Here is a 20,477-nt window from a genome sequence, read left to right as displayed (position 1 = left end):
TAGCAGTCACCTTTTGTTTTAACCGTTAAATGTGTGCTGGAAAAAGTTCTATGTCACCAAGTTTGTGCAAGCAATTAAGAAACTATTGATGATCTCTGATTTTAAATATTTATGTTGTTTTTATTGTATGTATGTATGTATGGCGGCTATGGGACGTGGGTAGTGCTGTGGTCTAAATCACAGAGCGTAGGGCCCGCAACGGGGTGAGCTTCCATTGCTCGGTCCCTGCTCCTGCCAACCTAGCAGTTCGAAAGCACGTCAAAGTGCAAGTAGATAAATAGGTACCACTCTGGCAGGAAGGTAAAACGGCGTTTCCGTGTGCTGCTCTGGTTCACCAGAAGTGGCTTAGTCATGCTGGCCACATGACTCGGAAGCTGTCTGCAGACAAACGCCAGCTCCCTTGGCCAGTAAAGCGAAATGAATGCCGTAACCCCAGAGTCTTCCGCTACTGGACTTATTTTTTCCTTTGACTAGAGGCATACAAATATATTTATAAATAAGCAAATATTTTAATTTTACAGGACAAGATTTTGACTTGGCAGATGCATTTGGTGGTAAGTTAACTACAACCTAATGAAGTAAAGTTAAGAATATTTAATGGGTTTTATAGTAACCATGATATTGTGATGCAGATTTTAGTCTAAATCAGATCTTAACCCTGTCTTAGCTTCAGATGCATCATGCTGCATTATCTCAGTTTGATGAATCAAGAGGGATAATCCTGATTTATAGAGCCCAATAATTTTAAACAAGGTGGATAATGTAGAATTGAGGGTAGGAGGGGGAGGAAATGTTAAATTACTTTAATGTAAAAATCTGCAGTGCCATGAGATTGAGCTGTGATTAACATACCAGCACAGCATTATATATTCAAGAGAGCTGGAAAACTAATTACCAGGGTGTACACTGGATTCAGATGAATTTGAGGCTGAACCAAATCTTATCGTCAGTGCACACCTCTGCTCAGTTATGTGAGTCTAAGGGGCTTTAGACATGCTGGCACAGGGGCTGGGGGAGCAGTAGCCTCTTGCCCAACTACTTTTGAAAGTGATGGGAATTGCAAATATAGTTTGGTATTCAACCCCCCACACCCAGGTGAAAACATTTATTCTGAGCTAGCACAAATCCCTTGTGGGAACCTAAGCAGCTCTTTCAGTTCACGCCCCCCCCCCATGCACACCCACACCCACACAAGGGTGTGGACTTTAAAGCTTGACCATGTGCACTGTCCAAAGTGAATTCCTACCTTCCATTCCCCACCCCCTGCTTTGGCACAAACTTTGCTTTGCCTCCTACCCCCTTCGGATGACCAGTTTAGGGTTTGGCACAGCTCTACTTTACTCATTGTGCAAATGAGCAGCAAAGGCTCGCACCTTGTATCTGGTTTCTTTGTGTATTTTTACAAATAATGAATATATGTTACCCACCCTTCGCAAAACATCCTGGGTGAGGTCTAGTAAGAATAAAAATGCAGTCAAGCAACTATCTTACCAGCAAAAATAAGTGCAGCCCTGTCCAGTTTGTGTGTGTGTGTGTGTGTGTGTGTGTGTGTGTGTGTGTGTGTCCTAGCAAGTGCCCCCTTTGGTAACTGGTCATTGAAGTTATACTAAGCCCTGTGTGTTTTTAATATGGCAGATCCTGAAGATGTAACACAGAAGCCGATTCCACCTAACAAAAAGCCAACACAACGTGAGTATAAGAGTAATCAGAACATTGATTTTCTATTCCTATACAATTATTTTTCAGTGTGCGTGACTAGGTTTGGGTTATAAATGGCATTGTGTGTCATGAGTTGTCATCCCTCAGTCTCAGGAAACAATGGAGGAGTGCACTTTGCTGAGTACAAGACAAGTAGATTTTATTATTGGTGCTAGTGAAACTATTTTATTGAGTACCATCCTTTCTGCTTTAAAATATCAATCATTTTAACCTATAGTATTTCATTGGCAACCCCATGAGTGCCCAATTCAAATAGGGTTCTATGTGCATTGTGAAAACACCCGCCCCATGTGTGTCACTTACTGTTATCATTTTTTAAAAATCTAAATCGTTTTACCTGAAATATTTCATTTCTGGGAGAAAAATTACAACCGTGTTGTCTTCCCTGTTTAGGTGATGATGGCTTTAACTTGGCAGCTCTGTCCAGTTTGTGTGTGTGTGTGTACACATAAAATGCTGAATCACTAATCAGTCCTAGCAACTACCCCCTGGTAACTAGTCATTCAGGTGATATTAAGCCCTGTGTGTTTTTAATATGGCAGATCCGACAGATGTAACACAGAAGCCGATTCCACCTAACAAAAAGCCAACACAAAGTGGGTATAAGAGTAATCAGAACATTGACTTGCTATTCCTATACATTTATTTTTCAGTGTACGTGACTAGGTTTGGGTTATAAATGGCATTGTGTGTCATGAGTTGTCATCCCTCAGTCTCAGGAAACAATGGAGGAGTGTGCTTTGCTGAGTACAAGACAAGTAGATGCCAGATTTGCCTTAGTCCAATGTTTGGTTTTGGTTTTTGCAGATATGCGAGTGAACTTTCCATAACACTGATAATTCATGCATATAGGGTCTAATAATGCAACCCACTTCAGGCTACGTATAGGGCAGGACAAACATCCAAATAATGCATCCTTGACTACATGTGTGCATGAATGTGCACACGTGTCACCAACAGAGGTGTGATTTCCAAGATACTGGGCCTAGAGTCAGGGCATGCCATGGGGACATAGCCTTGCCAGACCATTTACAGAGGGGAAAGCATGAAGTACTAATAACTGTTCCAAAGTTTCTCATTGTGCAACAGAATGTGTTCCTCCTCCTCCTCCCTGTGTACTCCCTAAATCTTTTCTGGAAGTTCCCCCAACCCTTCAGAGCAAATTCAGGGACAGTGCAAGGTACATGCAGTGGGATATCTCATTGGGCTAGTTTTAATCTTCATGCTAGTGAATCTACTTTATTGAGTACCATCCTTTCTGCTTTATAAAATATCAATCATTTTAACCTATAATATTTCATTGGCAACCCCTGACATTGACCATGAGTACCCAATTTAAATAGGGTTCTACATACATTGCGAAGCGCTGCCCCCCGCCCCCCGGTGTGTGTGTCATTTACTATTATCAATAATTATAATAATAATAATAATAATAATAATAATAATAATAAAATCTAAATCGTTTTACTTGGAGTATTTCATTTCTGGGAGAAAGATTACAACTGTGTTGTCTTCCCTGTTTAGATGATGATGATGGCTTTAACTTGGAAGATGCCTTTGGTAAGTATTGTCTGCACTCCATGCAAGTCTAGTTTGTATGTTGCTTTTGAAGACAGTCGCAAATTCAAAGACAATAGCACGAGGATCTTTGGAAGTCCTTTGTACAAATAGCACTTCAGACCTCTGCAAACCTAAGGTTTTAAAGAGCAGTGTGAAGCTGTTTGCAAAAGGCCTGTGTTGTGCTTTGAAGCAGCATCCGGCAAGATGCTGATGAGTGGAGATTTCAGTTCTGCTTTCTGCAGGGGTCTGAGCAGGATTTAAACTCAGCTTATCAACTGTTGAGTGGCAGTTAAATCCTGCTGCTTTGGCTGCAGACACCACTTGCCTGTGAGGAAGTGGCACTTGCAGCTAAATTGAACTCTTCCAGCTCCCTCAGCAGCTGATGTCACCCTCCCAGATAGCTAGGTGGCTGTGGTTTGGGGGGGAAATGGCCTCGTGTGCTAAGACTGGCCCAAGAGCCAGAGCTTCCCTATCCCAGTTGAGCAGCATAAGCAAATATAATGGACAAAGCAGTATCCCAACTGTACAGTTGCATCAAACGGTTTACTTAAAATCAGCCAGAGAATTGCCTTTTCCATCTTCCGCAGATTTTAGGAAATGGTGCTGCAAGATAGTCTACAGTCACACTTTACACACTATAAAAACCTTTGCCAGATGTTACAAGACTGCTAGTCCCATCATCCCTGACCATTGGTCATGCTGGCTAGGGGTGATGGGAGTTGCAGTCCAAAATACCTTGAGGCAGCAATTTCAGGCATCTGACCCAGCACTACAGATGCTGTTTGTGTTTGCCTTTCCCTTGCTCTGTGTATGCATTCTTTAGTCACTGCGGGTAATCTGTACATCCCTCACCTGGATACATTTATAATTTGGGGGAGTTGGCAGGTGACATTCTTAGTGACTGCGGGGAAGTAATATGTATATTACAGTGGCTTATTGAGCTGCCTTTACTCCTGTACCAAAAGAAACTTGAGGGAAGAGAGGGGAGGTTATTTATCCTGCTTGGTCTGGAACAACTCCTCCCCAAGGAGCTTAGGGTCTTCTAAATAGTTCTCCCCATCCCCATTTTATTCTCACAACAATGCTGTGAGATACATTTTGCTGAGAGACAGGCCCAAGATCACCTAATCAGTTCCATGGCTGAGTGAAGATTTGAACCCTGGTTTCCCAGATCCTAATAGCCCTGTGCCAAACCCCTCCTTAAATTTGGATGGGCTTCTGAGGGTATGAAAGCTGCTGAACAAGAAAGTGATGGAATAACCTGAGAGCATGCCAGGATGTCATGTACACACAGCTGTGGTATTGGCTTTAAGCTAGATTCCAAGTTTTACCATTGTGGATGGGCTTGTCAAGTACATAATTCTACCTAAGAAGCAAGGAAAATGGGATACCATTCCTACAAAATCAGACTATCAAGGTATTTTCTGCTTCTCATATTTTGAAGTTTGTTATCTCTTTCTCTCTCTCTCTCTGTTAGTTGATGACCCCAAGAAGCCAGAACCACCAGCACCACCTCAGCCAAATCCTGGAAGTCATGGCAATACCGGTGGTAAGCTTCTCTAGAAATATTACTTCAGAGCGTAGCCTGACAGTATCAGTTATGGTCAGTAAACTAAAATCTAATATGAGATTAAAGAAGAGAGGTGATAACTTTCATCTGTGCTTCAGCGAATCTTCAGATCTTTATAGTTCACCATCTGCAAGATTTACAGCTCAGTGCTGATATAACACTGCTGATGGCTTACCCATAGCTAAGGGATATGGTGTGGGCTGCAGACACATGCACTCTCTCTTTCCCCCTCTCATTCTCACTTCCTTCCTTTGTCAGCAATAATATAATGGAGCTTTATATCAGCATTGATTCTGGTTTAGTTTTAACCAGAACTTGAAGTGATTTGTGAACCTGGTTAGAGCTCACTTAGTGAGCTACTGCACCAGACCTTTTGCAGGAGACATGGAGAAATTTATAAAGCATATATGTAATGTAAGGCACTGTAGGTGGAGAGTGCTGCCATCATGCCATCATGCACACGGGTGCTTGATGCCAACATGTTTCACAAAATGGCACTAGCATGGCTGTTCACTTGCCCCTCTTGAGCAACTCAATGTGAGTCTTACACGTTCTCCATAACCAGCTTAGCTGAATTATGTGGGCTTTTCTTCATGGTAAACATGCTTGGGATTGTAGCTATATTTATGGTCCCTGGAAAAGTGCCACAAACACCATAGTGTACAGATTGCCATAGGAAATATATGTTGTGGGTTTTTAGAAGACTTCATTCTAACAAATATTCTCTTTTCAAAGATTTTAGTGATTTGGATTTAAATGATGGTCAGGCACCCCCAGATCCACCAAAAGGTAAGTTTCTAGTGCAAACTGTTATAAATAAACTTAGATATGTCTCATTTGTGTTTTTTTATAATACTGAGGGATTATGATGTAGCGGTTCTCTGGTCCAATAGTAGTAGTAGTAGTAATAATAATAATAATAATAATAATAATAATAATAATAGGTTTCCCTAAATCAGTTGAGATTTAATTTAGCTGGATTGACTTGCATTAACTAAGCAAACCTTTTTAAAATATTAATTTAAACATTTTTAACAGTTTTCTACTAGCCAAAATATGTTGAAATGTTTTATTTGGGGGTGTGGTGTGTGGGACAAACTAAAAAGATGGATTGTACTGTGATCTTAGCTTTGGTGCTTACAGAAATTCAACATTTTACTTGGAAATCATCTTGATTAGAATACCTGTAGGTATTTTGAGATGGGCTTCGGAACATGCATCTCTCCAGGTGATATAGGACTACAATCCCATCATTCCTGATTTTGGGCTGATGGGACCTGGAGTCCTACAATGGCTAGAAGGCCACGTGTTCCCCATCTCTTACAGATGTTTCCCTTCAATGCTGAGGGGGTGGGGGTTAGGGGCAACGACACTGAAAACTTTGTGCATAAATACATGTTTTCCAGGGACAGGCATCTGAAAGTAAGTTAATTACAACTTTTTTAAAAAAAGATTTTACTAACATTTCTATTCAATGTGCTATTAATTAATTTCTGAAACAGGAAATGTCTAAAAACGGGTTGGGAGTTGAGAAAGCTTGTAAAAGTATAGCCATGGCAAATGCTCAACTATACATCCTTGGTTTATTGAGCAGCTGTGGTTGCCTGGGTGGGGACAGGAGCAAAAGCAGTGTAAATCTTGCTCCAGAGCAATCAGAACTACCACAAAGCTGTGGGGTCAGCGAAGAGATCCTACTCCATCACATCCTTGAGAAGCCAACTAGCAGAGTTGTTCTGTATGGTCTGGAGGTTGATCACTCCTGACCAGTGGGTAGGGTGGACCTCTGGAGCACATGGTGCCTTTTCTGTAACCAATTGGCTAAACACTTTGAGGATAAAGTTGGCCACCTCTCCTGTTGTGGCATTGCCAGCCCAAGTGTCGATAACACAACATTGTTGGATCCAGTGTTGTGGGATCGATTCAGGTTAATTTGGTCTGATGATGTAGACAGGGTACTGCCAGTGCTGGTTAGATCCTGTCAGTTAGTTGGAGTGGAGCGACCGAATTGGTTCCGGATGTGGTCAATGCCTCATTGTTGTAATCACATGCCTCCCACTACTCTTAAAGACACAATGATGCATATTTTCTTAAACAGCCTGCTCTGAATCCAGCAGAATATAGTGACTATAGGCAAGTCATCAACATCCCTTTCTTTGCAAATATGGCTGAGAAGGTGGTAGTGGAGCCACTGCAGGCATTCCTGGATGAGGCTGATTACCTGGATCTGCTGCGATCTGAGTTTCAGACCTGGTTTCAGAACTGAATCAGCCTTGGTTGCCCTGATCAAGAAAGAGACAGTGGGTGTGTGACTCTGTTACTTCTGCTTCATCTCTTAGCAGCTTTTGTTACCATCAAACTATATGAAGTGGCTTCAGGTTTTCATACATTACTTTCTCTTAGCCCCCACCACCAATATTAGTATAGCAACACAGCTGATATAGCTCGTGCTTTCTTTACCATGAAAAGCCCACTTTGTAATATAAATATACTAATGATGAATTATTATTGTTAATAGTTTTTGCATGAAATTAACCCCGAGTTGAAAGAGCATGAATGCTCATATTTGCAAATTCCTTTTGCTTTGGAGTGGACAAACTACAGTCCAGTCACAGCAACACTAAACTCTTGAATTTCTTAATTTTTTCTCAAAGCCACAATCACTTTTCTGTTAGGGACGATGAAATAAAATCAGCTTCAGAGTGAACCAGGAAGTCTTTCTCAGTTGTCCGAATGTAGAGGGGGAAATGAAATTTCACTCAAACCAGGGAACACCCAAAAATTGCTTCAGTGGAGAAAGGACTTCCTGCTTCATTCTGAAGCTATTACTGGGTCTTCTCAGGACATGTATAACTCTAAATTTCCTTATAGCACTTGACAATCTTGGTTATTGGCTAAAACACTGAAAATGGAAGCAGGCTCATATCTTGCAAACCAATTGCTTAGTGTACTGCCTGCACATTGTGCTTTATTAACTTTTGTTCTGCAAGGACTAAAGGCTTGCTTTTTAAAGAAATGAAACTCAAGAATCTGTTCCCCTGCTGGCCCTGGACACAGTATCTGTTGAATTAGTTTCCAGTCCTGAAATGACAGCTTTGGGAATCTACTTTTCTATACCCCTTTGTACATAATAGCAGTTTCAGCATTCCTGACCAGACAGAAGCTCTTAACATAACACAGTTAATAACACTGACTTTTTATTTATGTGAAATATCTTAATAGTTTTAGTTTTCTGTTCTAACCATTCAAGGAACTAATGGCACAAGTGAGTGTCTGTAGTGGTGGCACTTGTACTGCTCAGATTTGTCTACATGCTCCTTGAAACTCCCTGTGAAGGTCCTTCATAGATAGGACACACTTAAATGATCGTGCATGAAAAATGAATGAATCACCTTGATTGAGCATGATAAATGGCTGGATAATCTTTGAGTTTTGATCTGGGGCTGTTTGAGTTTTGATCTGGAGCCTTTGCAAGGCTCATGCAGAAGACTGATAGTTTGAACGTTATTCTACATTTTAAGTAAAGAAGTACAAACGCATAGTTGGAATTGGTTGTGTCCGCATGTATTCTATGCACGGCTAATTGATGCTAACTTTGTGCACAGCTAACTTACTCATAATTTCTCAGTTACTTTTCTAAGAATAATTTATGTTGATTTTGCTTCTCACGCTGTCATGCACAATTTTTCTTTCTTAATTTAGGCCGTGCTTCTAATCCTTCTGCAGGTATGTGAGCTGTTCCAATGTTTGCTTTTCCATCTTTGCAACTGATGTATGCTATAGCACACATGTCCTTGTTACATTGTTGTTGTTGTTGTTTTACTTGTAACTTGCAAGTCCCTTGCAAGTCTTGGTGATACTGCTCATCATATGCTTTCCATGGGGTTGTGAGCTACTTGAAGGCACGCAAGGCTCTAAAAAGAAAAACAAGAAAACAATCCAGTTTAATTGTACAGGCAGTCCTTAATACCTTTTATCAAAGCAAATTTATTTTAAGGATAGCCTAACTCAAAACAAGGCAAGAGAGCAATTGCTTGTAGTTCTGGACCTCAGTGTGATAGAAATATGATTACAGTCATACCTTAAATCTCAAATGCCTTGGCTCCTGAACAAAGTGGCTCCTGAACAATCTAAAGCTGGAAGTGAGTGTTCCGGTTTTTGAACTATTTTTGGAAGCTGAATGTCCGACGCTCCTGCAGCCAATCCAAATCCGCACCTTCGTTTTTGAATGGTTCTGGAACACATTCTGTTCGAGAACCAAGGTACGACTGTAATAAGAAAAACAGAAGACATATCTATGGACATTGAGGAGCCAGTCATGGGTAAAACAAACACAAACAAAAGGATTGGCAAGACTGCAGGTAGAGTGAGGAGATGGTCCATCATGTCTGGTCAGATACCAAGGGATGTATTAGGTGAGGTTAATCTGCAGATGTAGAACAATAAGCAAGGGACCAATATGAATTGCAGACTATGCTACCTTTCCACAGTATCTTCAGCACATCAGCAGTAGAAACAGTTGGTGTAGACCTGTGTAATAAGATTGCAGCTCTAGTCTATCTATTCTCTCTGCTGCCATCTCACTTTTATATAGAAGTAGTGCAGCACTAACAACACTTTTACATTTCTTTCCCTCCCACTCACATATTGGGAAGGGCAGTTATGTGATTGCACTCAGCGTTCTCAGAAGGCTGTTGTGTATCATTTCCCTCTGTCTTAACTGCTCATATCCAGAGTATTTCATAGTACAGCACTTCTATCTGGAAACTAAAAGGGTTACAGCTAATTGTTGGATATTCTAAATATCTCTTCCAAGGAACTCTGAAAGGCTTATAAAAAGGGGTGGGGGAGAGAATCGCCATGCCCAGCACAAAGATAAACAGCAAAAAACATCTGGAAATAAAATGCCAAACTAAAATATTTAGAGAATAACCATCATTGAAACACCAACCCAGAAATTTCTGCTGGTGGCAATGAAACAACAACAGTTTGGAAAGTTCTGTGTGATCTATAAAGCCTTTGGTTGCTGTCTCTCAACAATGAAGGGGACAGAGGTAACCTGAGGCAGAGATCATTCCAAAGTCAAAGCCCTTTAGGGATAAGTGATAGAGTACCTTTGGGTAAGCATTTCTGACAAGAAGCACCAGCCGACTTTGAAAAAGTGTACCACACTATTTATATCTTTCAGTGATTAATAATATGCACCTTGCCTTTGATTGCTATTCATAGATTAAGCAAAAGAAGGAACAATATATGAAGAGGCTTCAGATGTAAACATTTATCTTGGTAATAGCACTGGCCCTTCACATACTGCTTATTTGTTAATACAAGAATCCTTCTGACCATCTTTTACTCTGCTAATATTTGAATTGGAAGGTAGAACACTTTTTACTGCAGTAGCATCATAGGGGGAATAAAGAGCTACTGTTTGCAAAGCATATTCTAACAAAGTTGTTTTCATAGGTGGCTCGGACTCTGGTGGCAAAGCGGAAGGTAAGCTTGTGAGGTTTTTTAATGGCACTTATAACCTTGGATTCTTAAGTCATCCCTAAAAGTTAAGTTTTATGTTTTATCCTTGCTGTGTGTGTTCTGATTCATCAGGTCAGTTGTGGGACAGAACTATTACGAATGACATCTTACTGTGATATTAAATCATATCCAAGGGGGAGCACAATGTTTGACAAAACAAGTCCAAAATGGCGATGTTCACACATCACAGTCATCCAGGGTTGTTGGCTTCTCACATGCAATGTACCTAATTATTATTTTTTTTAATTACAGTTGGGAAGGGGGCACAAAACCAATTTGGTGTCCACATTGTGGGTTAGCCACTCCTAGTATTTAGGATTACAGTACAAATGGCAAAGTCTCAATGATGGGTCAAAACAGATCTAATAGCTGTTGGGCAGACTGGAAGTAAAATTTAATCAGGCAAACACGAAATGCCTGTGGGTGGTTTCTTTTACTCAGAGTAGGCTCATTGAAACTAATGGACTTTATTTAGTCCTATTCATTAATTTCAGTGAGCCTACTCTGAGTAATAGTTGAATACTACTCAAGTTTGCTAGATAGTATTCATTTTTGTGAAACAATAATACTTTTTCTTTTACATAGAAAAACTTTCTGTAACTCTTATCAGTGGCATCAATTCATTTAGTTGCTAAATGTAGGATTATATTCTGATAATCTATTCTTTAAGATAGCGATGGAGAAGATGTGGTTCTCCAGCCTACAGCTTGCACTACAACTCCCATGATGGCCATCCTGCCTGGTTCTGTTGGGTTTTGGAGTTCAACAATAACTGCAGGGCCACAGGCATCCTACGTTTGTTTTAAGAGAAGGCAGTTACATTGTAAAAGACACATATATACACAAAATAACATGGTCTTAAATTTCTTTCTGTTTATATAAAAAAATTGAAAAACTGTAGTCATGCTGCAGTTTATGGTGGCCCTGTCACTCCAGTGTGAAGAGCAGGCAAGCAAACAAGCAGTGTGGGTGACAGGCAGCCCAGTTATGATGTTTAAACATGGCTGCAGTGAGATTTGACATTGGGGCACAGGTGCTTCACACAACAGTTTAGCAAGCCATTGTGTGAAGCCCCTCCTCACTTTTTTAAAAAAGGCTTGGGAAGGGGGTTAGTTGGGAAGGGGGGCTGGTGGGTAGGTAGGGTAGGGAGTTGGTGAAGAGTAAAGGGGTGGGGCTTGCTCAAGTGGGTGGGAAGAGTGGGTGGCAACAGGGTGGGTGAGGTTTGTAAGCAAAAGCCTTAGGTATTTAAAAAATATAATTTGATTTGCATCCATCCTATCATTCCTTACAGTTGGCAGGTACCTGTTGTCACTATATGATTCAGCCCCCGCCCCCCTTTGAGCATTGTTTGAGCTTTTTGTAAGGAAACAGAAAATTGATGACCCTTCAAATTTCTGCTGAAGCTCTCGGATTTGTCATTACTTCTGGGAGGAAGTCTAGCCATCTGTTCCCCTTTCATTCCATCTGTTCTCCTTTCTATACACTTCCTTGAAACTTCTCATGAGCAAGCATCCCTTATCAGATCTGACAATCGCTGAGCCATTGCTTCCTCTGTAAGCAGATTGGACAGCAGTGAGTTGTAGCATAAGAACACAGCAATTGCTCTGCTGGACCAGGCCAGTGGCCCATCTAATTCATCATTGTGCTCTCACATTGATTAACCAGATACCTATGAGATGCCTCCAAGCACATCCCGAGAGCATTAGAGAACTCTCCTCTCTGCACTTTTCAACAAATGGTATTCAGAAGCATACTGCCACCAACCATGAAGACAGAGTATAGGCATTGTGGCTAGTAGCCAGTGACAAACATATCCTCCATGAATTTGTCTTTATCTTCTCTTCCGGCCATTCAAGTTGGAGGTCATCGCTGTCTGTCCTGAATCTTCCAACATCTTCTGTGTTGATTTCCATGAGTTCTAGTGGTGTGAGAGAGGGAGAAAAACCTACCTGTATTCATCTTCTCCATACATAATTCACACGATTTTATGTGTGAGCCTATGAAGTAATGACTGGTTTGAATACTTGGGTGTTCTTCCTTTCCGCCATGCCTGAACTCACCATGGACTTGTTTAAGAATATGGATTTTTCAGCTAGAAGCCATTGATATTGATGTTGGAAACCTACATTTCACAATATCTAGCTTGGATTTTAAATGGAAGAATTAGCATTTCTTCTAATGTAGTGCGCTCTCTCTCTCTCTCTCTCTCTCTCTCTATAATTTGTATACAGTTCTTTATCCATAGAATTCAGGGCGGTTCATAGCATAATAACTAAGTAATTGGAGCTAGAGATCTTCCTGCCTTAGGAAGTACTACTGGGTAGTAAATACATGATCAAGCAGTCACAAACATTATGAAATGTAACAGTTATTTCAAAATTTGCATTATTTGAAAGCTGTGAGTGGGTGTCTTTTAAAGAAAAGGGAGCAAATGCTATTGAATACAGTGATTTCTTCCAAGTGCATATTCTCTGGTGTCATTAAATTGCTCTTAAAAATGCTTTCTCTGTTATTTTTATTTATATGGCTTTTGAGAAGTGGGTCAGATTAAGCCTGCTTTCTACCTTTTCACAGAAAATCCAGGAATGTTAGCTGGAATTATTAGCTCAGTACTTGTAGCAGTAGCTGGGGCTGTGTCAAGCTTTGTAGCCTACCAGAAGAAAAAGCTCTGCTTCAAAGCAAGTGGTAAGTTTTTATATTGAGTTTCTTTTTGCTTTTCATATGTTGCCTTTAATGTTTCTATTAGCCTAACCAGTGACATGAGGAATCTTGTTTGTGCGTGCACGAGAGAGCGAGCGTCTCCATAATATGCATTATGACTGTATTAGAATTGTATTTCCCAGTGTAATTGGAGGTTTAAGTTTGAAATGCGCCCACACTGGGCATTAGGTAATGTGAGTGAGCTGAATTATCTATGTGAAGTATAAATGTATCTAAATTATGTTTGTATCTACAGATGAAGAAAATGTTAATATGCAAAGTCAACAAGGAGCACATTCTGAACCACCTGGTAAGGAATCTTCTTTATGAAAACAGAACTGAGTATGATTCTTTGCATACTTGAGATGTTTCAGAGTGGCTTTATATATGGAATTCTGCATGATCTCCCATCAAGACAGCAACCAAGGCTGGACTGAAGAGCCAGTGTGGTGTAGTGGTTAAGAGTGGTAGATTCGTAATCTGGGGAACCGGGTTCGAGTCTCCGCTCCTCCACATGCAGCTGCTGGGTGACTTTGGGCTAGTCACACTTCTCTGAAGTCTCTCAGCCTCACTCACCTCACAGAGTGTTTGTTGTGGGGGAGGAAGGGAAAGGAGAATGTTAGCCGCTTTGAGACTCCTTCAGGTAGTGATAAAGCGGGATATCAAATCCAAACTCTTCTTCTCTTCTTAACATGCCTTCAAAAACCTCTGGTTTTCACCTAACTTTGTCTTCCTTGCTAATCCTTTTATTAGCTTTATTTATTGGCCATATGTACCATTGTACCATATGGAGATAAAGGCACTGACCATTTTGTGCACATTCAATTTGTACGCCGTTTTCAGATCTGGAAGTGGGCATGGCAGGGTTGGAATGGGGTGGGGCAGACTTGCACACACTCCTCCACCTATGTGTGTAGTGACCCAGAATGCAGCCTCCGCACAAACAGAGAGTTTCCTACATATCTAAATGCCCTCAATTTGGAGGTTGGGCTTGGCTCATTAAGTGGGTGTGTTTTCTTCATTATCGGCTCCAAAATTGTTCGTCTGCCACCTCCAACTCTCTTTCATTTGCGGAGCTAGTAGAATCTCATGTGTCATCTTGGAAAAGATAGCTAATGCTAAAAATGTGTTGTATCCTCTATTTGTTGTTTAGAGCAAAATAGTTAAACAGAGAATAAAAGATATGGGGTTGTTTTCAGCTAAGTTCTAGTCAAAGTAGACCCATTCACATTTGAGTTCCTAAGTCATGTGCATTCACTTCAATGGGTCTACCCTGAGTAGGCCTAGCATTGAACACCACCGATAGTTTTGCAAGAGTTGCTACATTCAGTTATTTGCCATGTAGCTTATCATTAAATATGTCCTTAATAATTGTACATCTTACTTGCTTGCCAGTACATAAAAGATAGAAGAGCTATTTATTAATCCTCTTCAATGCTTTACCTTCAAATGGCAGGTTTTCTAGAGTTTCTTTTGAAGATAAATGTTGCCAAATAATTGCATTGAGCTGGAAACATTTATTAATGATCTGGTTGGTTGAGCGTAATGTGCTACTGCTATTGGTGGTGCTCTGGAGTTTGAGAAGGCAATCTTTCCTAGCCATACCTGGAGACGCAAGGGGTTGGACCTGGGACTTCCTGAATAGCATATGCTCTGTGAGTGAGCTAAGACCTTTACCAGCAGTAGCAGGGAATGACTTTTAATAACAGAAACATACAGTTCAGGTTTCCCCCATCTTGTCACTATTACCTTCTCAGCCATAGCTGCCCAGTTGTGGAACTCTCACCCCTCTTGAGATTTGGCTGGCACTGACTTAATCTTTCAGTGCCAGCTGAAGTCTGCCCTCTTTGGGCAGTCATTTCAGGTGCAATCTAGACCAATACAATGATAGATGATCCATCTTGCTTATGCTGGGCTCTGCATACAAGTGTGTGTTGTGCATGCAAGGGGACACAGACACACACACGTGTTCTGTCAGAAATGAGATGTTACTGCATCAGAAACCCTTCAATACCAAGGGATACAATGGGGGTGGGGAGCAGGTTTGTTTATAAGATATCTATCTCATTCTCTGTGTGCACATGAAGTGACTTGAAGCATAAAAGCAATAACATTAATTATCAGCTAACAAAAATTTCTCTGAAAATTACAGTGATGAAAAGAACCCACTAAACGCTATAAGCATCCAGCTAAATAAAAATGCATAAAATAGTGGAGAGTGCTACCCTTTAAATAAGTCTTTCATATCAAGATGTCTCCAGCCTGCTAAATTATGGAAACACCCATAAATTAGGGCTGCCATACGTCTGGGTTTCCCCTCACATTACCGTGATTTCAAAGGTGGAATTGAGATCTGGGGGGACTTTGTCCTGGATCTTAGACTTGTCTAAAAATAGCTCAACAACATTTGGGATGTCCTACAAAAATATCTGGTATGCATGTGTGTGTTTTAGGTGATTCCCCCCCCCCACATGCCTACTTTATTTTTTAATTGTATTTTGGTGCTTAATCAAAATTATGACTCCTAAGTAATCCTAAAGTAAAAGTGTAAGAAACAGTTGCAGCAAAAAAGGGAGGAGAATATGAATTATGATGAGGGATATGTGTTTAACCTGAAGATTACAAGGCTGAAGCTACAAATGGTGCGCAGTACAGTCTGATGCCTGTCTACTGAGAAGTAAGCGCCACTATTTCCCGTGGAGTTTACTCCCTAAAAAGTGTGTTTAGTATTGCAACTTCAATTGGCAAAAAAGGTATCAACAATAATCAGCTAGTAGTCATGGTAGTGGAATGTTGGATGTCTGACAGCTGCCCCTTATTGTTGGTCCATGGATTAGGCCAATAAAGCAAAGCTTAGCAGGACTTGGCTTTAGGGAAACTTTAATAGAATTTGGACAGAACTGAAACAAGCTGGAAGCAGGAAAGATTAACTTTGCTGGTGAATTGTTGCATGGAACAAAGAAGCTTCCTATAAAAGAGAGCACAAGACAGCAACTTTTTCTTTTGTTTGTGTTCATAATGATCAGATAATTTTTCTCCATCTCCAAAGTGCATGGCTGTTAACAACTGCTGAGAGGGCTTTCAGGGCTTTGGGGGTTTAGGATGACAGAGGACTAATGTATTGCCCATCTTCAAAAAGCCCTTCACCTTCTAGATTTTATTGGTGACAAAATGCTTCACTCCTAGGAAAGAAGTTCCCATAGGTCTTGTTTTGGGGCTTTTGAATAGGCATGCTTAGCAGTGGCGTAGCGTGGGTTGTCAGCACCCGGGGCAAGGTAAGTAATTTGCGCCCCCTAACCCATGGATTTGCGCCTCCTAACCCTAACCCCCAGATGTTGCGCATGGTGCGGCCGGCCCCCCTGCACCCCCCACGCTACGCCACTGGTGCTTAGGCAGGGGCTGAAAGAAGTTTTAGCAGCAGCCTTTGTACTTCAACACACTTTTTATTTACTTCAGGAAGTAATCTTTGAATACTCTAATCTGTTTCTCTTTTTTCCCTTTTAGTTCAACGCACACTTTTGCAGAAACAGTAGCATCATTTAAGATTAAGCGAAGGCCAGAAAACTGGACAGAAAATCTGCGTAGTTCCCTGAAAAAATACCACACATTTCAAGCAGCAAAAAAACGAAGTTGAAAAGTAGAGTGAAAATAGTCCTGTTGAAAATGTCTTTTGAAAGGGAGAATGGACGTTTTAACAAATCTAAGTACTTGTATCTGTGGTTTACCCTTTAAAGTTCAAAGTTGCATACTTGCTGATTCCAGGCTTTAAAACAAATTTGTATTTGTTGGAAACTGTTGCTTTTGTCCGAAGACTCATATTTTGCATTATGGCAAGAACCTTAACAGAGGAGATTATTTTAATGTATACTGGTTAAATGCCAAGGGGTAGGCTGCACCTGCCACTCAGTTATTGGGAATGGAATAAATGTTTGCCCTCTTCATGTTTATGCCCCTAAAATGCAGCACCTTACTTGTCCCCCATAAGAATATATCACAACCATCTGCCAAATGGATAGAAGTTAAGCATAGCCCTCAGGCCTATGCTACACATAGGGCTAAACTTCCTTGTCCCTAGAGACGCCAACTATTTAAAAACTGCATAAACTTATCCCGGCTTTTGCTTTTTTTGTCATCTTAGAATGTGAGCAATAGGTTTTTATATGTACATGTATTTGCCTTTGAATAAGTGATTAAGATCTAATGTCTCTTTTGGAGCAGTGGAGGTGCTATTTGCATTGCCTTGCTACTTATTCTCACTCAGAGCAAGTCCTGTCTAGTATACATGTTACACCTGGGGCCTTTTGAATGCAAAATAACAATACAGTGGTACCTCGGGTTATGAACTTAATTCGTTCTGGAGGTCCGTTCTTAACCTGAGGCGGGCTTTCGCTAATGGGGCCTGCTGCCACCATGCGATTTCCGTTCTCATCCTGGGGCAAAGTTCGCAACCCAGAGCAACTACTGCCAGGTTAGCAGAGTTTGTAACCCGAGGTACCACTGTATTATATTGAAATGAAGTGTGGAATTTTGGGGGTGGAAGGGGAGGGCACAGTTAAGCTGTGCAGCTGCATAAGCATATCATGTATAACTCATCCAGCCACTGTCTCCGAGCTGGAGTTGTTTTCTACAAGAATACCAAAAATTAATTTAGCAAATGCAATTGCCATTTAAAACTCAGTGATAGCATGTGCCTCTGACTATGGGATTTACCTCTTTATTATTCACAAGTGCCCTGCTTCCTCTTGTTTCGTATTTACAAAAAAAGTTGACATTCTTGTGACTACGTAGCTATATTTTTCAGTAAATGGCTTCCAACAAGGCTTGTTTGACCAATTGCAGATGCCTTTAGCTGCATACCTTGAAGTGCCATTAATATAGTAGTAGGTAATTGATCAGAATAATATGAACTGAGCACTCTGTATTGCACTTAACGTGCAGAAAGGCTTGATAATGGTCACTGGGAGCATGAAAATGGATGGTTTTCATTGGATCTAAATAAATTCCTGTCTACATGCTTTCAGTTTCAAGATTGTGGTAAACGTTTGGCACAAGCTGACAGGAAAAATTTGACCAGCTAAATCTTGCAATGAGCATTATTTTTTGGAACTCAGATACTTTCTATCGAAGCACTGTGCCAATGTAAAATCAAAGTTATTGCATAGAATGTGATTTCTGTATGCATGACTCTCGTAATCAAAACAATATTGGATGCCATGTTCTTACTTAACTAGAAACTAGATGGTAGCTAGCCACATGTGTGGAGCATGGGTGCTTAAATTTGTTTCCATTTTTAATGCACATAGAACTCAAGATCAGTTCTTCACCATATTATAAACTGAGCTAGGCACATGCTCCACAGCAAATGTGCATCAGTTGACCCAATAAGAATATTGCATTTTGAGGCAATATGTGCCACTGTATGCAACTTGCAAACTGGCAATACTTTTTTTAAAAAAGAAAATAATCATTTTGTAAACTACAAGCAATGCTAAGCTTAATATTGGAATGCTGCTGATTTCTAAAGATGTTTCTATGTCATTCCTAAACAGCAGAGTCTGAATTTGTGCCCATTACCCCCAGACCTTTGCATATTTTATCTAAAGCGCCACAGAACTCAGGACAGCTTACTTCCCAATGACATGTGTATAAAATTGGCTGTACTCCTATATGTATTTGGAAGTAAACTATATTGAGGTCAGTGGGGCTTGTTTCTGAATAAACAGACATACAATCAGGCCATTAATTTCTAATGGAAATCATTGTTTTATTTCATCCCATATTATTTCATGTGTACTATGTGATAAAATGACTTAAAACAGTAGCTGTTTGAGTGTGCTAAACTTCAAGTAGAGTAAGGATGGTGGGCCTTTGCTTCTGCAGAGATTGCCGGACTACAACTGCCATCTTCATTGACTATTGGCCATTCTGGCTGGCGCTGATGGGAGTTGGAGTCCAGCAACATCTGGGGGACCACAGGTTGTGAATTAGTGTTGTGGCTCCTTAGATTGCAAGAACTTCTAGGAATTTGGTAATTAAGACATAATACTTGTGATCTTTTTTAAAAATAAAAATCAACAAAACCTAAAACTTTTTCGCTTGTCTGTATGTTTTAAGGGGGTCTAGACAAAATGGCTGTATGGTTTTAGCAGAGGCTTTGGGATTGAAAACCAAAAAAATATAAGCGGCTTGCCAACAATCATAGAATTGTAGACTTGGAAGGGACACCAAGCGTCATCTCATCCAAACGCCTGCAATGCAGGAATCTCAGCTAAAACACCCAAGGACACCCAAGCTCTGCTTAAAAACCTCCAAAGAAGGAGAATTCACAACTTCCCAAGGGAGATCATTCCACTGTCGAACAGCTCTTATTGTCAGAAAGTTCTTCCTGGTGCTTAATATGAATCTCTTTTCTAGTAACTTGAAGCCATTGGTTTGAGTCCTACCCCCCAGAGCAGGAGAAAGCAAGCTTGCTTCATCTTCCATGTGACAACACTTTAGATATTTGAAGATGGCTATCATATCTCCTCTCAGTCTCCTCTTTTCCAAGTTAAGAATACCCAGCTTCTTCAACTGTTCCTCATAAGGCTTGGCTTCCAGACCCTTGATCATCTTAGTTGCCCTCCTCTGCACACAATAACTGATGATGACCTGGTTTGGTTTTAAATTAGGTGACTATCTGGGCTAACTTCGGAAAGATGCCAGTAAGCTAGGAGTAAGCAAGAGGACCTTAATATAGCCTCCATCATAACTTTCAAAAGCCACGGTGAAGAGATGGGGCTCTACTACACCTTTTCATAGGTGTATAGTGAATATAGTTCTCCCCTTAACAACCTGGACTGATAACCTTATTTTATTGATACCCCCCACAATTCTTCCTTGGGTGCTCAAAGTAATGTTCACAAGTCTACAGCATCTAATCCAGAAACAGACTTAGCATAGCTACAGCAAGTCTGTGGCATCATGTACCATCTGCTCACACCCTTGGACTTATGATTCACAGGTGGTCATGAGCATCTGAGGAAGTTAGTGCCATTTTGCCAGTCTTTGAGGGAGCATCAGGGAGGGGTTGTATCAGGAGAGCTCTGCCAAAGTTTCAGTTGTTGCTCTCACCGCAGTGACTTAGGAAGGGAGTTAAAGAACCCATGGCCTGTTCCTTGACTTTTGAGCATGAATGAAGTAAGGAAGAAAGCCAGTGTTGCTTCCTCCTCTATCTTTATTCACCTCAAAGCCTTGCCCTGATGTAAACAGCAACAAGTTGCCAGCCAGGAAAAATTGTCACTGTAAACATAAGCAGGGCTGTGTTTATGCTATGATCGAAAGTAACGGTTGTATGCCAACTTGATTCCAAATCTGCAATCTGTGTCAGTCATGGAAAGTAGGCACATACTCATTATTTATAAAA

At 40.7% G+C, this 20,477-nt stretch overlaps 1 protein-coding gene across 2 annotated transcripts in view; it reads left to right on the top strand.

The window, feature by feature from the left end:
- Positions 1-19,162, top strand: part of CD99 (CD99 molecule (Xg blood group)) — a 31,384-nt gene extending 12,222 nt beyond the window's left edge. Inside the window, exons 2-11 of one of the 2 annotated variants that reach the window (XM_079972993.1) lie at positions 522-554; positions 1,636-1,689; positions 3,244-3,279; positions 4,757-4,828; positions 5,585-5,638; positions 8,549-8,572; positions 10,310-10,339; positions 12,950-13,060; positions 13,332-13,385; positions 16,580-19,162. In XM_079972993.1, the coding sequence (XP_079829119.1) occupies positions 522-554; positions 1,636-1,689; positions 3,244-3,279; positions 4,757-4,828; positions 5,585-5,638; positions 8,549-8,572; positions 10,310-10,339; positions 12,950-13,060; positions 13,332-13,385; positions 16,580-16,608 (497 nt within the window). In that variant the 3' untranslated portion in view covers positions 16,609-19,162. The remainder of the gene's footprint in view (positions 1-521; positions 555-1,635; positions 1,690-3,243; positions 3,280-4,756; positions 4,829-5,584; positions 5,639-8,548; positions 8,573-10,309; positions 10,340-12,949; positions 13,061-13,331; positions 13,386-16,579) is intronic. The other variant, XM_079972994.1, reaches the window with a different exon arrangement.
- The last annotated feature ends 1,315 nt before the right edge of the window (positions 19,163-20,477 follow it).

Source organism: Podarcis cretensis, assembly GCF_951804945.1.
Source record: "Podarcis cretensis genome assembly, chromosome: 4".
NCBI lineage: Eukaryota > Metazoa > Chordata > Lepidosauria > Squamata > Lacertidae > Podarcis > Podarcis cretensis.
This window is presented reverse-complemented; position numbering and strand designations above follow the sequence as displayed.